The following is a 17548-nucleotide window of genomic DNA, read 5'->3' as shown; positions in this document are numbered from 1 at the left end:
AAAATTGGGTTTAATGTCTCTTTAACTGCTGTCAAAATCTTTGTTACTTTGATGTGCCTAACCTTACATTGAAAGGATCTTGCTGTACTCCCACTACTGCTACTGTTACCCTACCAATCAATGGGCAGCTATTGCTCCTTCTAACCTTTCCATGCTCCTTCTTCATGTGGGTTACATATTCATCTCTTTCAGGGAACCAGGAATGGCAGATCCCACATGTCCAGCAATTGCTCCTTTGCCGTGGAGCTTCTGCCTTGCGGGCATCTTTCACTTTCTTTTTCTTTCGAACCTCAGGTGAGCTTGGGAGTTCAGAAGATGAGGACTCCTCCACGACTGTTTTTGATTCAGACTGTTTTGTTACTGGACTCTCAACAGGCTCCGGCTTCGGTGTTAACAGCTCTGGGGGCTGTGGGGGATCTTCTTTCACGTGACTGTTATGGGTGGTCTGTCATACAAGACAAAGAGGGAGATGACAAATGAAATCCACTGCACTGATATTAAAGTATTCAATTTGTACAGAATATAAATTAAGAGCTGCATTGCGGTTTTAAGGGCGGCATTTCTTAGCACTCCAGAAAAGCCCTGTGTTGCACCCATTGACAATCTGCTTAAATATGTGCACTAGGTTAATATTGCTGAATGGGGCAGAGAAGCTACAGGAAAAGTTTGCAGCATAAATAATCAACATAAACTGCATTTGTTTGTTTACTGTGCTTAAAAGCATAAATTTCCTTTTCTTCTGATGGAAAGAGTCCACAGCTGCATTCATTACTTTTGGGAAATAAGAACCTGGCCACCAGGAGGAGGCAAAGACACCCCAGCCAAAGGCTTAAATACTCCTCCCACTCCCCTCATCCCCCAATCATTCTGCCGAGGAATAAGGAACAGTAGAAGAAATATCAGGGGGAAAGGTACCAGAAGAATATAAGGACGCCCCACATAAAATTACGGGTGGGGAGCTGTGGACTCTTTCCATCAGAAGAAAAAGAAATTATCAGATAACCATAATTTATATTTTTCTTCTTAAATTGAAAGAGTCCACAGCTGCATTCATTACTTTTGGGCAAACAATACCCAAGCTATAGAGGACACTGAATGCCAAGATGGTAGGGTACAATAGGCGGCCCATACTGAGGGCACCAGGCCTGAAACTCTACCCAATAAAAAAAAAACGCTTTGTCCGAAGCTGAGAAAATTTTAAGAGGAAAGGCCCTAGAGACACTGACTCACAGTTAGTCCAGAAGCCAAACTAGAGACCGCAAACGGACTCAACTGAGCCAACAGTCCTCCAGGAGACACCGTCGCCCAACAAACGGCCCCCAACCGCTAATCTCCACAAATGGAGACACTAGCTGAAACCCCCAAGGGGACAAGGTAAAGCGGAACCAAGGAAACCAAAAGGTCCCCTTAATACAAAAAGGAACACCTCCATGAGTGAGCCCAGCTCACAGAGACCCAAAGGGGCCCAAACAGGAAAAGGAGGCCTCGCCTATACCAAGCGAAACCCGGGATAAGACCGGGCACAGAGACAGAATAGACGTCTCTCCAATATCCTGCAAGCACAGATACAACAGAAGAGGCCAAGTTCTCTCAGTGTCTGGCCATAGAATGGTATGCGACCATGAAAAAAAGTGTGTAATACACCCAGGTGAAAATCCCCAAGTCTGAGAACACAGAGTCCACAACAGGACAACACAGAGGATACTTGCATGGAAGAAGAAGCAGTCAAGCAAGAAACAGACCGCAAAGCAACCCCCTAACAGAGGGCACGTTCCAGGCAACCTAAGTCGCCGGACCTACACACAGGTCCCTGAAAAGGGGAACACAAAAACCTCAATCCAGGCCCCCCAAGAAGGAGAGTATACACTCAGAACCCGAAGGAAGAGTAAACCCTCTTCTATCAATGGAGGAAGTTGAAAGGAAAATCTATACCCTAGCAGACTACGCTAACAGGATAGACTCAACAAGCACACACATCTAGAGGAGACTGCGCAAACGCAGGTCCTTAGATCGCTCGACCATCGTGACCTGCAGACCCACACTCAGCTGGACCAACCCAGCCTCCGGGATCCAAGACAAGGAAACAAAAGAATCCTGAAACAGGTACAGGAACGAGCGTAAGGATAGCACAGTCGTCCCCACAGAGCACAAGTACAACTCGACTCTGAAACAGACAACAAGGCCATAGACCTAAGGAGCTATAAAAAGAAAGGTCCAACAAGCCTGCTTGGAGCCAGCAAGACACCAGGGGGAACCAATTCCACCTTTCCGTCTCCCAACCAGGAGAAGCCCCAAGCAAGGACTCAATCTCCATAGTGAAGAGAATATCCCCTAAAGAAAAGGGATGATGCCGGAAGGCCAACAACTGTCCTCAAGGCCCAAATGCACCGGCTAATGGGAAGTGAAATTCCCAATACAGATGTCCTAGAAAAGGAGCCCCCTACAAGAAGCTTGCCAAGCAGAGGCACAGCCAACCCATTTCGCCTGCAGAGCAGGGAATCCACAAGAACACTGGTAAGCTGACCAGGGGAATGCAACCCTAAGGCGCACCAGAAATTGGACATCCAGCACCAGCAGCTGGGTATGAACCAACCGCCCTTGAGGCTCAAGCCACACGGCTAACCAACAGATGACATGAGCCACTCTGTGGCAAAGACTAAAAGAAAATACTCCGAAGACCTGGCCAACCATGACCAGGTGAAGTAGATGGATCAAGGACATAGCCCAAGTTCTCACAACCGTGGAACACCCCGACCAGCCCTGAGATCCAAGCTTCCAAAACCAGCCAAGACTGGTTAAGTAAAAAGGTCAAGCAGAGCGTCGGCAACCGGAAGTCTCAGGGAGAAAAAACAGGTCCGGGCACCTAATAGTTCAGGCAAACCTTATCCTAGAACTAAACACCCCAACCGGCCAAAAAGACAGACACAAGGGTATGGATGCATATGCAGAGAATCCGGATAGCGTGAAGAACTCGAAAGCTCCGACCAAAGCCAAAGTCCAACGCTTCAAGAAGCAGGGCTAGAAGTTGTATGAAGATACTTCTCAGAGCCTCAGGAAAACCAAGGGATACCTAGAGGTCCAAAAATCCTACTAGCAGGACTAGTCTCCCTAACACCTCCACACAAGCAGAGGACACAAGGAAGAGAAGGCACTAAAGATAGGGTCAGACCCCCTATAGGAGGCACTATAAGTTAAGGGTAAGGGTAAATTTAGACAAAACACATGTATATATAAAAAAAACAATGCGATGCAATCTCTCTCTAACATACAAAACCAAAATACTGGTGTATCATATAGGATATTGATAATGAACCAGTCCCAGAGAGAGTCCTATTGATGTAGTGTATTTCTTTTAATCAAGCTGGATACTTGGATAACATCCGTTCGAAACAAGCTGCTCTCTAGCTTCACCAAAGGTAGGCAGTTCTGAGTATAACAAAGACAAGGAAAGAGGCCCCGTATGTGTGAATCAATAACCAACCAGGTATAAACACATGAATATCACAGGATACTCACATGATGTAAAGGCACCCACTTGTGCCAATAGAGACAGGCTGGTTTTCTGCAGCAGACCAGCTAGCTGGACCAGGGCAATGTACTGGATACAACGGTGAGGTAACCCTCAGATGGACAGCTGGGCTCAGATGCTGCAAGATTTAAAAGTAAATAGGTTTGTAATTGCTGTGTGTCTTTTCACAGCTTTTTTTCCCTGTGAAAAGACACACAGCAATTACAAACGCCCAAAAAACACAGGCCTACCCGCAGGACCAGCCAAACGGAGCCCTATCTCAAAAAACTGGGAAAGATCTCAACAAATTACAATCAGGAGATTACTTCATCCCCACATGTCTAATGAGGTGCACCATTCGAAGACTGAAATTCCCCGTAACGATAGGGTCATTCAATAACTGAAAAACATGTCTGAGCAACATGCAAAGGCGAGCAATCCTGTAACGGAAGGCACAACGCTCAGGGACAGTTACACCCGCGGGGAACTGTAGAGGCCCTCCCCAAGGCGGAAGGCCCGGGACAATAGGGCACGAGCACATTCTCAAAGAAACGCCTGGACTCTGCAGTCGAACAATCGCCAACATTATGTGGAAGAGAAAATGTGCTGCAATCTCCAGGGGAAACACACCACCCTGCATGAAGGAACCATAAACTGGGTTACCCGCATTTGCAGAAGTATGATTTGGTAGGGAACTCACCTCTCGGAGGACCCCCAGAGGCGGATGGCTCAGCAGTCCCTTGATTCCCCGAGACAGAGGAACCAGGCGCTCTGAAATGGCATACGAAACAAAACTGGTTGACAGGCATCAACGAGGCCACTCCGGATTCATCATCGGACACAGAATCTGAATCATAAATCAAAATAGTCTCAGTATCAGAATCCTCTGTAACTGAATCTGAAATTAACACAGACTCAGCATAAGAATCCTCCATAGCTGGATAGAGGATATTTAAATATGGACTAAAGTAGTGAAAACTAAAACGGCACCTGACACCCCCAATGGCTGGGGCACTCACCACCTCCTATGACCAGACCCCTGCGGACTAGAAAATCTCCTTCGCCACACGGTCAGGAATGCGGAAATGGAACAACGGAACGTAGCTACGTCCGAACACAAGGTGAACCGTACAGTCCAAACAAGCGCGCCCAACCAAAAGGCTGTGTCACTTCCAAAGGCCTAAATGTTCCAACCAGAAGCCCAGTAAACATCGCACATAAGCAGGTTGAATCACATGAACATAATTATAAAATCCCCCTGTTCAATAACCCCCCTCAGGATATATTATTCCAAGATACTAAAAGAGACTCACTGAGACCCTTATGTTATAGTTAGATCCACAAGGTGGTAGCCTCTCGGGAAACATTACAGTACATTGCAAATAAAGTAAAATGAAACAATCTCACTGGAGTCTACGCCATGGAAAAGGAACACGGTCCTTCAAGTGTGACGGATAGTAGCATCGCCTCCGCCATGGACTCGAGAAAAGAAAACGGGCAGCGAATCGAAATTCGACAATGCCGATTGTTTGAGGAGCTGTTAACAGGAGTCGGGATGGTTTTGCAGAAAGAAACTCCCTGCATCTCCGGACTCAAACTTTCATCCAAGCCCTCACTGAGAGACTGACAGGACTACTTAAAACTCCTGTCCTATGCCGAAGAGTACTACCCTCCATAAGAGACAAAAACAAAAATTAAAAATTCTGACACTTCTCTGCCATCATCCTGGGACGAAAGGCAAAGAATGACTGGGGGATGAGGGAAGTGGGAGGAGTATTTAAGCCTATGGCTGGGTTGTCTTTGCCTCCTCCTGGTGGCCAGGTTCTTATTTCCCAAAAGCAATGAATGCAGCTGTGGACTCTTTCCATTTAAGAAGAAAAGGGACAGTGTACCCTAATTTCCCTCCAAAAAAAATTGTTCCCAATGATCCATTTACCTGCTGGAGTGTATTCAATTGTTTACAAACAGCTAATTTGCCTTTATTTCAGCATTCAAAATGGTTATTTTTGCCTGTGGTATCCCTAACTATACTAAAAGTTTATATTCTTAAGTATTGGCTTTAGAAAAGTTGTGTAAACATAGTAACACAATGTTCATTTTCAATTATTGGTATGCAGAGAGAGATATAATATAAAGTAATGTGTGTACATAAACAGATAAAATAATAAGGGCATCTGATTTCCCTAAGTTGTAGTTTCCAAGAACAAAATCTCATATACAAAAAACATAATTTATGCTTACCTGATAAATTTATTTCTCTTGTGGTGTATCCAGTCCAAGGATCATCCATTACTTGTGGCATATTCTCCTTCACAACAGGAAGCTGCAAGAGGATCACCCACAGAAGAGCTGTCTATATAGCTCCTCCCCTAACTGCCACCTCCAGTCATTCGACCGAAGACAAGCAAGAGAAAGGAGAAACCATAGGGTGCAGTGGTGACTGTAGTTTAAAAATAAAATATACCTGCCTTAAAATGACAGGGCGGGCCGTGGACTGGATACACCACAAGAGAAATACATTTATCAGGTAAGCATAAAAAATAATTTATGCTTACCTGATAAATTTATTTCTCTTGTAGTGTATCCAGTCCACGGATCATCCATTACTTATGGGATATTCTCCTTCCCAACAGGAAGTTGCAAGAGGATCACCCACAGCAGAGCTGCTATATAGCTCCTCCCCTAACTGCCATAGCCAGTCATTCGACCGAAACAAACAGAGAAAGGAGAAACCATAGGGTGCAGAGGTGACTGTAGTTTAATTAAATTTAGACCTGCCTTAAAACGACAGGGCGGGCCGTGGACTGGATACACTACAAGAGAAATAAATTTATCAGGTAAGCATAAATTATGTTTTCTCTTGTTAAGTGTATCCAGTCCACGGATCATCCATTACTTATGGGATACCAATACCAAAGCTAAAGTACACGGATGATGGGAGGGACAAGGCAGGGAATAAGCGGAAGGAACCACTGCCTGAAGAACCTTTCTCCCAAAAACAGCCTCCGAAGAAGCAAAAGTATCAAATTTGTAAAATTTTGAAAAAGTGTGAAGCGAAGACCAAGTCGCGGCCTTGCAAATCTGTTCAACAGACGCCTCATTTTTAAAGGCCCAGGTGGAAGCCACAGCTCTAGTAGAATGAGCTGTAATCCTTTCAGGGGGCTGCTGTCCAGCAGTCTCATAGGCTAGGTGTATAATACTCCGAAGCCAAAAGGAAAGAGAGGTTGCCGAAGCTTTTTGACCTCTCCTTTGTCCAGAATAAACGACAAACAGGGAAGATGTTTGACGAAAATCTTTAGTAGCTTGTAAGTAAAACTTCAAGGCACGGACTACGTCCAGATTATGTAAAAGACGTTCCTTCTTTGAAGAAGGATTAGGACACAATGATGGAACAACAATCTCTTGATATTCTTGTTAGAAACCACCTTAGGTAAAAACCCAGGTTTGGTACGCAGAACTACCTTATCTGCATGAAAAATCAGATAAGGAGAATCACATTGTAAGGCAGATAGCTCAGAGACTCTCCGAGCCGAGGAAATAGCCATCAAAAACAGAACTTTCCAAGATAAAAGCTTAATATCAATGGAATGAAGGGGTTCAAACGGAACTCCTTGAAGAACTTTAAGAACCAAGTTAAAGCTCCATGGGGGAGCAACAGGTTTAAACACAGGCTTAATTCTAACCAAAGCCTGACAAAATGCCTGGATGTCTGGAACTTCTGCCAGACGCTTGTGCAAAAGAATAGACAGAGCAGAAATCTGTCCCTTTAAGGAACTAGCTGATAATCCTTTGTCCAAACCCTCTTGGAGAAAGGACAATATCCTAGGAATCCTAACCTTACTCCATGAGTAATTCTTGGATTCACACCAGTAAAGATATGTACGCCATATCTTGTGATAGATTTTCCTGGTAACAGGCTTTCATGCCTGTATTAAGGTATCAATGACTGACTCGCAGAAGCCACGCTTTGATAGAATCAAGCATTCAATCTCCATGCAGTCAGTCTCAGAGAAATTAGATTTGGATGATTGAAAGGACCTTGTATTAGAAGGTCCTGTCTTAGAGGCAGAGTCCATGGTGGAAAGGATGACATGTCCACTAGGTCTGCATACCAGGTCCTGCGTGGCCACGCAGGCGCTATTAGAATCATCGATGCTCTCTCCTGTTTGATTTTGGCAATCAGTCGAGGGAGCAGAGGAAACGGTGGAAACACATAAGCCAGGTTGAAGAACCAAGGCACTGCTAGAGCATCTATCAGCGTCGCTTCTGGGTCCCTGGACCTGGATCCGTAACAAGGAAGCTTGGCGTTCTGGCGAGACGCCATAAGATCCAACTCTGGTTTGCCCCAACGATGAATCAACTGAGCAAACACCTCCGGATGGAGTTCCCACTCCCCCGGGTGAAAAGTCTGACGACTTAGAAAATCCGCCTCCCAGTTCTCCACGCCTGGGATATGGATTGCTGACAGGTGGCAAGAGTGAGTCTATGCCCAGCGAATTATTTTTGAGACTTCTAACATCGCTAGGGAACTCCTGGTTACCCCTTGATGGTTGATGTAAGCCACAGTCGTGATATTGTCCGACTGAAATCTGATGAACCTCAGTGTTGCTAACTAAGGCCAAGCCAGCAGAGCATTGAATATTGCTCTTAACTCCAGAATATTTATCGGAAGGAGTTTCTCCTCCTGAGTCCACGATCCCTGTGCCTTCAGGGAGTTCCAGACTGCACCCCAACCTAGAAGGCTGGCATCTGTTGTTACAATTGTCCAATCTGGCCTGCGAAAGGTCATACCCTCGGACAGGTGGACCCGAGACAACCACCAGAGAAGAGAATCTCTGGTCTCTTGATCCAGATTTAGCAGAGGGGACAAATCTGTGTAATCCCCATTCCACTGACTTAGCATGCATAATTGCAGCGGTCTGAGATGTAGGCGCGCAAATGGCACTATGTCCATTGCCGCTACCATTAAGCCGATCACCTCCATACACTGAGCCACCGAAGGGCGCGGAATGGAATGAAGAATACGGCAAGCATTTAGAAACTTTGATAACCTGGACTCCGTCAGGTAAATTTTCATCTCTACAGAATCTATAAGAGTCCCTAAGAAGGAGACTCTTGTGAGTGGGGATAGAGAACTCTTTTCCTCGTTCACTTTCCACCCGTGCAATCTCAGAAATGCCAGAACTATGAGACTTGGCAATTTGAAAGCTTGACGCCTGTATCAGGATGTCGTCTAGATACGGAGCCACCGCTATGCCTCGCGGTCTTAGAACCGCCAGAAGTGAGCCCAGAACCTTCGTAAAGATTCTCGGGGCTGTAGCCAACCCGAAGGGAAGAGCTACAAATTGGTAATGCCTGTCTAGAAAGGCAAACCTTAGGAACTGATGATGATCTTTGTGAATCGGTATGTGAAGGTAGGCATCCTTTAAGTCCACTGTGGTCATGTACTGACCCTCTTGGATCATGGGTAGGATGGTCCGAATAGTTTCCATTTTGAAAGATGGAACTCTGAGGAATATGTTTAAGATCTTTAGATCCAAAATTGGTCTGAAGGTTCGCTCTTTTTTGGGAACCACAAACAGATTTGAATAAAAACCCTGTCCTTGTTCCGTCCGCGGAACTGGATGGATCACTCCCATTACTAGGAGGTCTTGCACACAGTGTAGGAATGCCTCTTTCTTTATCTGATTGGCAGATAACCTTGAAAGATGAAATCTCCCTTGTGGAGGGGAATCTTTGAAGTCCAGAAGATATCCCTGAGATATGATCTCCAACGCCCAGGGATCCTGAACATCTCTTGCCCACGCCTGGGCGAAGAGAAAGTCTGCCTCCTACTAGATCTGTCACCGGATAGGGGGCCGTTCCTTCATGCTGTCTTAGAGGCAGCAGCAGGCTTTCTGGCCTGCTTGCCTTTGTTCCAGGACTGGTTAGGTTTCCAGGCCTGCTTAGATTGAGCAAAAGTTCCTTCTTGTCTTGAAGCGGAGGAAGTTGATGCTGCACCTGCCTTGGAATTTCAAAAGGCACGAAAATTAGACTGTTTGGCCTTTGATTTGGCCCTGTCCTGAGGAAGGGTATGACCCTTACCTCCAGTAATGTCAGCAATAATTTCTTTCAAACCAGGCCCGAATAAGGTCTGCCCCTTGAAAGGAATGTTGAGTAATTTAGACTTTGAAGTCACATCAGCTGACCAGGATTTGAGCCATAGCGCCCTACGCGCCTGGATGGCGAATCCGTAATTCTTAGCCGTTAGTTTAGTCAAATGAACAATGGCATCAGAAACAAATGAGTTAGCTAGCTTAAGAGTTCTAAGCTTGTCAACAATTTCAGTCAATGGAGCTGTATGGATGGCCTCTTCCAGGGCCTCAAACCAGAATGCCGCCGCAGCAGTGACAGGCGCAATGCATGCAAGGGGCTGTAAAATAAAACCTTGTTGAATAAACATTTTCTTAAGGTAACCCTCTAATTTTTTATCCATTGGATCTGAAAAAGCACAACTGTCCTCAACCGGGATAGTGGTACGCTTTGCTAAAGTAGAAACTGCTCCCTCCACCTTAGGGACAGTCTGCCATAAGTCCCGTGTAGTGGCATCTATTGGAAACATTTTTCTAAATATAGGAGGTGGGGAAAAGGGCGCACCGGGCCTATCCCACTCCTTACTAATAATTTCTGTAAGCCTTTTAGGTATTGGAAAAACATCAGTACTCACCGGAACTGCATAGTATTTATCCAGCATACACAATTTCTCTGGCACTGCAATTGTGTCACAGTCATTCAGAGCAGCTAATACCTCCCCAAGTAATACACGGAGGTTCTCAAGTTTAAATTTAAAATTAGAAATCTCTGAATCAGGTCTCCCCGAATCAGAGACGTCACCCACAGACTGAAGCTCTCCGTCCTCAGGTTCTGCATATTGTGACGCAGTATCAGACATGGCTCTTACAGCATCTACGCGCTCTGTATCTCGTCTAACCCCAGAGCTATCGCGCTTGCCTCTCAATTCAGGCAATCTGGATAATACCTCTGACAGGGTATTATTCATGATTGCAGCCATGTCCTGCAAAGTAATCGCTATGGGCATCCCTGATGTACTTGGCGCCATATTAGCGTGCGTCCCTTGAGCGGGAGGCGAAGGGTCCGACACGTGGGGAGAGTTAGTCGGCATCACTTCCCCCTCGACAGACCCCTCTGGTGACAATTCTTTTATAGATAAAGACTGATCTTTACTGTTTAAGGTGAAATCAATACATTTAGTACACATTCTCCTATGGGGCTCCACCATGGCTTTTAAACATAATGAACAAGTATCCTCTGTTTCAGACATGTATGTACAGACTAGCAATGAGACTAGCAAGCTTGGAAAACACTTTAAAGCAAGTTAACAAGCAATATAAAAAATGTTACTGTGCCTTTAAGAGAAACAAATTTTGACAAAATTTGAAATAACAGTGAAAAAAGGCAGTTACACTAACAACATTTTTACAGTGTATGTAACAAGTCAGCAGAGCATTGCACCCACTTGCAAATGGATGATTAACCCCTTAATAACAAAAACAGAATAATAAATGACAAAAACGTTTTTTAAACACAGTCACAACAACTGCCACAGTCTACTGTGATTGTTACCCTCCTCAAACACGACTTTGAAGCCTTTTGAGCCCTTCAGAGATGTCCTGTATCATGCAGAGGGAAGCTGAATGTCAGAATTTTTAGCTGCACAGAAAAGCACTAAAATAGGCCCTTCCCACTCATATTGCAACAGTGGAAAGCTTCAGGAAACTGTCTCTAGGCAGAAATCAAACCAGCCATGTGGAAAAGAACTAGGCCCCAATAAGTTTTGTCACCAAATACATATAAAAACGAATAAACATGGCAGCAAACGTTTTATATTACACTTTTATAAGAGTATGCCTCTCTATTAATAAGACTGATACCAGTAGCTATCACTGCATTTAAGGCTTTACTTACATTAATCCGGTATAAGCAGCATTTTCTAGCAAATTCCATCCCTAGAAAAATATTAACTGCACATACCTTATTGCAGGAAAACCTGCACGCCAGTCCCTCTCTGAAGTTACCTCACTCCTCAGAATATGTGAGAACAGCCATGGAATTTAGTTACTTCTGCTAAGATCATAGAAAATGCAGGCAGATTCTTCTTCTAAATACTGCCTGAGATAAACAGCACACTCCGGTACCATTTAAAAATAACAAACTTTTGATTGAAGAAATAAACTAAGTATAAAACACCACTCTCCTCTTACGACCTCCATCTTTGTTGAGGGTTGCAAGAGAATGACTGGATATGGCAGTTAGGGGAGGAGCTATATAGCAGCTCTGCTGTGGGTGATCCTCTTGCAACTTCCTGTTGGGAAGGAGAATATCCCATAAGTAATGGATGATCCGTGGACTGGATACACTTAACAAGAGAAATTATGTTTTCTCTTGTAAGGTGTATCCAGTCCACGGATCATCCATTACTTGTGGGATACCAATACCAAAGCTAGAGTACACGGATGAAGGGAGGGACAAGGCAGGTACTTAAATGGAAGGTACCACTGCCTGTAAAACCTTTCTCCCAAAAATAGCCTCCGAAGAAGCAAAAGTATCAAATTTATAAAACTTTGAAAAAGTATGAAGCGAAGACCAAGTCACCGCCTTGCAAATCTGATCAACAGAAGCCTCATTTTTAAAAGCCCATGTGGAAGCCACAGCGCTAGTAGAATGAGCTGTAATCCTTTCAGGAGGCTGCTGGCCAGCAGTCTCATAAGCTAAGCATATTATACTTCTTAGCCAAAACAAAAGAGAAGTTGCCGAAGCCTTTTGGCCTCTCCTCTGTCCAGAGTAGACAACAAACAAAGCAGATGTTTGACGAAAGTCTTTAGTAGCTTGTAAATAAAACTTTAAAGCACGAACCACGTCAAGATTGTGTAACAGACGTTCCTTCTTTGAAGAAGGATTAGGACACAATGACGGAACAACAATCTCCTGATTGATAATCTTATTAGATACCACCTTAGGTAAAAACCCAGGTTTGGTACGCAAAACTACCTTATCTGCATGGAAGATCAGATAAGGGGAATCACACTGTAAGGCAGATAACTCGGAAACTCTACGAGCCGAGGAAATAGCTACCAAAAAAAGAACTTTCCAAGATAAAAGCTTGATATCTATGGAATGAAGAGGTTCAAATGGAACCCCTTGGAGAACTTTAAGAACCAAATTTAAACTCCATGGCGGAGCAACTGGTTTAAACACAGGCTTGATTCTAACTAAAGCCTGACAAAACGCCTGAACGTCTGGAACATCCGCCAGACAATTGTGCAAAAGAATAGACAGAGCAGAAATCTGTCCCTTTAAGGAACTAGCTGACAATCCCTTTTCCAATCCTTCTTGGAGAAAAGATAATATCCTGGGAATCCTGACTTTACTCCATGAGTAACCCTTGGATTCACACCAATAAAGATATTTACGCCATATCTAATGATAGATTTTCCTGGTGACAGGCTTTCGTGCCTGAATTAAGGTTATCAATGACTGACTCGGAGAAGACACGCTTTGATAAAATCAAGCGTTCAATCTCCAGGCAGTCAGCCTCAGAGAAATTAGATTTGGATGGTTGAAAGGACCCTGAAGTAGAAGGTCCTGTCTCAGAGGCAGAGTCCATGGTGGAAGGGATGACATGTCCACCAGATCTGCATACCAAGTCCTGCGTGGCCACGCAGGTGCTATCAAAATCACAGATGCTCTCTCCTGCTTGATTTTGGCAATCAGACGAGGGAGCAGAGGAAACGGTGGAAACACATAAGCCAGGTTGAAGGACCAAGGCGCTGCTAGAGCATCTATCAGCGTTGCCTTGGGATCCCTGGACCTGGATCCGTAACAAGATAGTTTGGCGTTCTGGCGAGACGCCATGAGATCCAGTTCTGGTTTGCCCCAACGTTGAACCAATTGTGCAAACACCTCCGGATGGAGTTCCCACTCCCCCGGATGAAAAGTCTGTCGACTTAGAAAATCCGCCTCCCAGTTCTCTACACCTGGGATATGGATAGCTGATAGGTGGCAAGAGTGAATCTCTGCCCAACGAATTATCTTTGAAACTTCCAACATCGCTAGGGAACTCCTTGTTCCCCCTTGATGGTTGATGTAAGCCACAGTCGTGATGTTGTCCGACTGAAATCTGATGAACCTCATTGTCGCTAGTTGAGGCCAAGCCTGAAGAGCATTTAATATTGCTCTTAGTTCCAGAATGTTTATTGGAAGGATGGTCTCCTCCTGAGTCCACGATCCCTGAGCCTTCAGGGAGTTCCAGACTGCCCCCCAGCCTAGAAGGCTGGCATCTGTCGTTACTATTGTCCAATCTGGCCTGCGAAAGGTCATACCTTTGGACAGATGGACCCGACATAGTCACCAGAGAAGAGAATCCCTGGTCTCTTGATCCAGATTTAGTAGAGGGGACAAATCTGTGTAATCCCCATTCCACTGACTGAGCATGCAGAGTTGCAGCGGTCTGAGATGTAGGCGGGCAAACGGCACTATGTCCATTGCCGCTACCATTAAGCCGATTACTTCCATACACTGAGCCACTGAAGGGCGAGAAGTAGAATAAAGAACACGGCAAGAATTTAGAAGTTTTGATAACCTGGTCTCTGTCAGGTAAATCCTCATTTCTACAGAATCTATCAGAGTTCCCAGAAAGGAAACTCTTGTGAGAGGGGATAGAGAACTCTTCTCTTCGTTCACTTTCCACCCGTGCGACCTCAGAAATGCCAGAACTATGTCCGTATGAGACTTGGCAATTTGGAAATTTGACGCCTGTATCAGAATGTCGTCTAAATAAGGGGCCACTGCTCTGCCTTAGGACCGCCAGAAGTGACCCCAGAACCTTCGTAAAGATTCTTGGAGCTGTAGCTAACCCAAAGGGAAGAGCTACAAACTGGTAATGCCTGTCCAGGAAGGCAAACTTGAGAAACCGATGATGATCTTTGTGTATCGGAATGTGAAGATAAGCATCCTTTAAATCCACTGTAGTCATGTATTGACCCTCCTGGATCATAGGTAGGATGGTTCGAATAGTCTCCATCTTGAAGGATGGGACCCTGAGAAATTTGTTTAGGATCTTGAGATCTAAGATTGGCCTGAAGGTTCCCTCTTTCTTGGGAACCACAAACAGATTTGAATAGAAGCCTTGTCCCTGTTCCTCCTTTGGAACTGGGTGGATCACTCCCATAACTTGGAGGTCTTGAACACAATGTAAGAATGCCTCTCTCTTTATCTGGTTTGCAGATAATTGTGAAAGGTGAAATCTCCCTTTTGGAGGGGAAGCTTTGAAGTCCAGAAGATATCCCTGGGATACAATTTCCAACGCCCAGGGATCCTGGACATCTCTTGCCCAAGCATGGGCGAAGAGAGAAAGTCTGCCCCCTACTAGATCCGTTACCGGATCGGGGGCCAATCCTTCATGCTGTATTAGAGGCAGCAGCAGGCTTTTTGGCCTGCTTACCTTTGTTCCAAGCCTGGTTAGGTCTCCAGACCGACTTGGACTGGGCAAAAGTTCCCTCTTGTTTTGTATTAGAGGAAGTTGATACCGCGCTCGTCTTAAAGTTTTGAAAGGCACGAAAATTAGTCTGTTTGGCCCTTGATTTATTAGACCTGTCCTGAGGGAGGGTATGACTTTTTCCTCCTGTGATATCAGAAATGATCTCCTTCAAACCAGGCCCGAATAGGGTCTGCCCCTTGAAGGGAATATTAAGAAGCTTAGACTTTAAAGTAACATCAGCTGACCATGATTTAAGCCATAGCGCCCTACGCACCTGAATAGCAAAACCAGAATTCTTAGCCGTTAGTTTAGTCAAATGAACAATGGCATCAGAAACAAATGAATTGGCTAGCTTAAGTGCTCTAAGCTTGTCAAGTATATCGTCCAATAGGGTCTCTACCTGTAAAGCCTCTTCCAGAGACTCAAACCAGAAGGCCGCCGCAGCAGTGACTGGGGCAATGCATGCAAGAGGCTGTAGAATAAAACCTTGTTGAATAAACATTTTCTTAAGGTAACCCTCTAACATTTTATCCATTGGATCTAAGAAATCACAACTGTCCTCGACGGGGATAATAGTACGCTTAGCTAGGGTAGAAACTGCTCCCTCCAACTTAGGGACCGTGTGCCATAAGTCCCGTGTGGCGGCATCTATTGGCAACAATTTCTTATATATGAATATAGGAAAATAGGAGGGGGAGAGAACGGTACAGCTGGTCTATCCCATTCCTTAGTAATAATTTCTGAAAACATTTTAGGTATTGGAAAAACATCAGTGTAAACAGGCACGGCATAGTATTTATCCAATCTGCACAATTTCTCTGGCACTGCAATGGTGTCACAGTAATTCAGAGTAGCTAAAACCTCCCTTGAGGTGTTCAAGCTTAAATTTAAATGTTGCCATATCAGAATCAGGTTGAATCATCTTCCCTGAGTCAGAAACATCACCCACAGAAAGAAGCTCCCCTTCCTCAGCTTCTGCATATTGTGAGGGGGTATCAGACATAGCTACTAAAGCGTCAGAGTGCTCTGTATTTCTTCTAACTCCAGAGCTGTCTCGCTTTCCTCGTAACCCAGGTAGTCTGGATAATACCGCTGACAGTGTATTATCCATGACTGCCTCCATGTCTTGTAAAGTAAACGCCATGGGCGCGCTGGATGTACTTGGCGCCTCTTGAGCGTGAGTCCCTTGAGCGGGAGTCAAAGGCTCTGACACGTGGGGCGAGTTAGTCGGCATAACTTCCCCCTTGTCAGATTCCTCTGGTGATAAATCTTTTAAAGACAGAATATGGTCTTTATAACTTAAAGTGAAATCAGTACATTTGGTACACATTCTAAGAGGGGGTTCCACCATGGCTTCTAAACATAATGAACAAGGAGTTTCCTCTATGTCAGACATGTTTAAATATAAACAGATTAGCAATGAGACCAGCAAGCTTGGAAAACACTTTACAGAAAGTTAACAAGCAAAAAATAAAAACGGTACTGTGCCTTTAAGAAAAATAAAAAAGGTCAGAATTTGAAAAACAGGGAAAAACAGTGAAAAAAAGCAGCAAATCAAACGAAATTTTTACAGTGTGTATAATAGGCTAACAGAGCATTGCACCCACTTGCAAATGGATGATTAACCCCGTAGTTTCAAAAACGGATCAAAAAAACAAAATAGACATTTTTTAACAGTCACAACAAACTGCCACAGCTCTGCTGTGGCCCTACCTTGCCATACAAACGACTTTGGAAAGCACCAAAACCCTTCAGAGAGGTCCTAAGCATTCAGGGAACTCTTTCAAGGAAACTGGAAGTCTCAGTCTGCAAAAGCTAATGCGCATTTAGGCGCAAAATTAGGCCCCTCCCACTCCTGTCTACACAGTGAGAGGCCTAACAAAACTATCCCTAGGCAAATTTTAGCCAGCCATGTGGAAAAACTGGGCCCCAATAAAGTTTTATCAGGCTTACCTTAAATAAATCCGGTATCAACAGCATTTTCTAGCATATACATTTCTCTAGAAAAATTTAGACTGCACATACCTCATAGCAGGATACCCTGCACGCCATTCCCCAAGCTGAAGTTACCTCTCTCTTCAGTTATGTGTGAGAACAGCAATGGATCTTAGTTACAACCTGCTAAGATCATTAGAGGCCACAGGCAGACTCTTCTTCTATTTTCTGCCTGAGACCAAAATAGTACAACTCCGGTACCATTTAAAAATAACAAAACTTTTGAATTGAAGAAAAACAACTAAATTACACCACATCTCTCTAACTGCTTCCATGCTTGTCGAGAGCTGCAGGAGAATGACTGGGGGTGGCAGTTAGGGGAGGAGCTATATAGACAGCTCTGCTGTGGGTGATCCTCTTGCAGCTTCCTGTTGGGAAGGAGAATATCCCACAAGTAATGGATGATCCGTGGACTGGATACACCTTACAAGAGAAATAAACCTAAAAAAGCACTTTTCATACATTTTATACTCTGCAGCAGGGAAAATAACCATGTTTACTAATCAGCT

The 17548-nt window shown here is 44.5% G+C and overlaps 1 protein-coding gene across 2 annotated transcripts in view; it reads right to left on the bottom strand.

Moving 5' to 3' along the window:
• ZNF687 (zinc finger protein 687) overlaps positions 1-17548 on the bottom strand; it is a 170312-nt gene that overhangs the window by 29286 nt on the left and 123478 nt on the right. For both annotated transcript variants that reach the window (XM_053703779.1, XM_053703788.1), the window contains exon 6: positions 146-445. In XM_053703779.1, coding sequence (XP_053559754.1) covers positions 146-445 — 300 coding nt within the window. The remainder of the gene's footprint in view (positions 1-145; positions 446-17548) is intronic.

The sequence above is a fragment of the Bombina bombina genome, chromosome 1 (genome assembly GCF_027579735.1).
Source record: "Bombina bombina isolate aBomBom1 chromosome 1, aBomBom1.pri, whole genome shotgun sequence".
Lineage (NCBI taxonomy): Eukaryota > Metazoa > Chordata > Amphibia > Anura > Bombinatoridae > Bombina > Bombina bombina.
The sequence above is the reverse complement of the archived record's forward strand: the minus strand, read 5'-3'. Positions and strand labels throughout refer to the sequence as shown.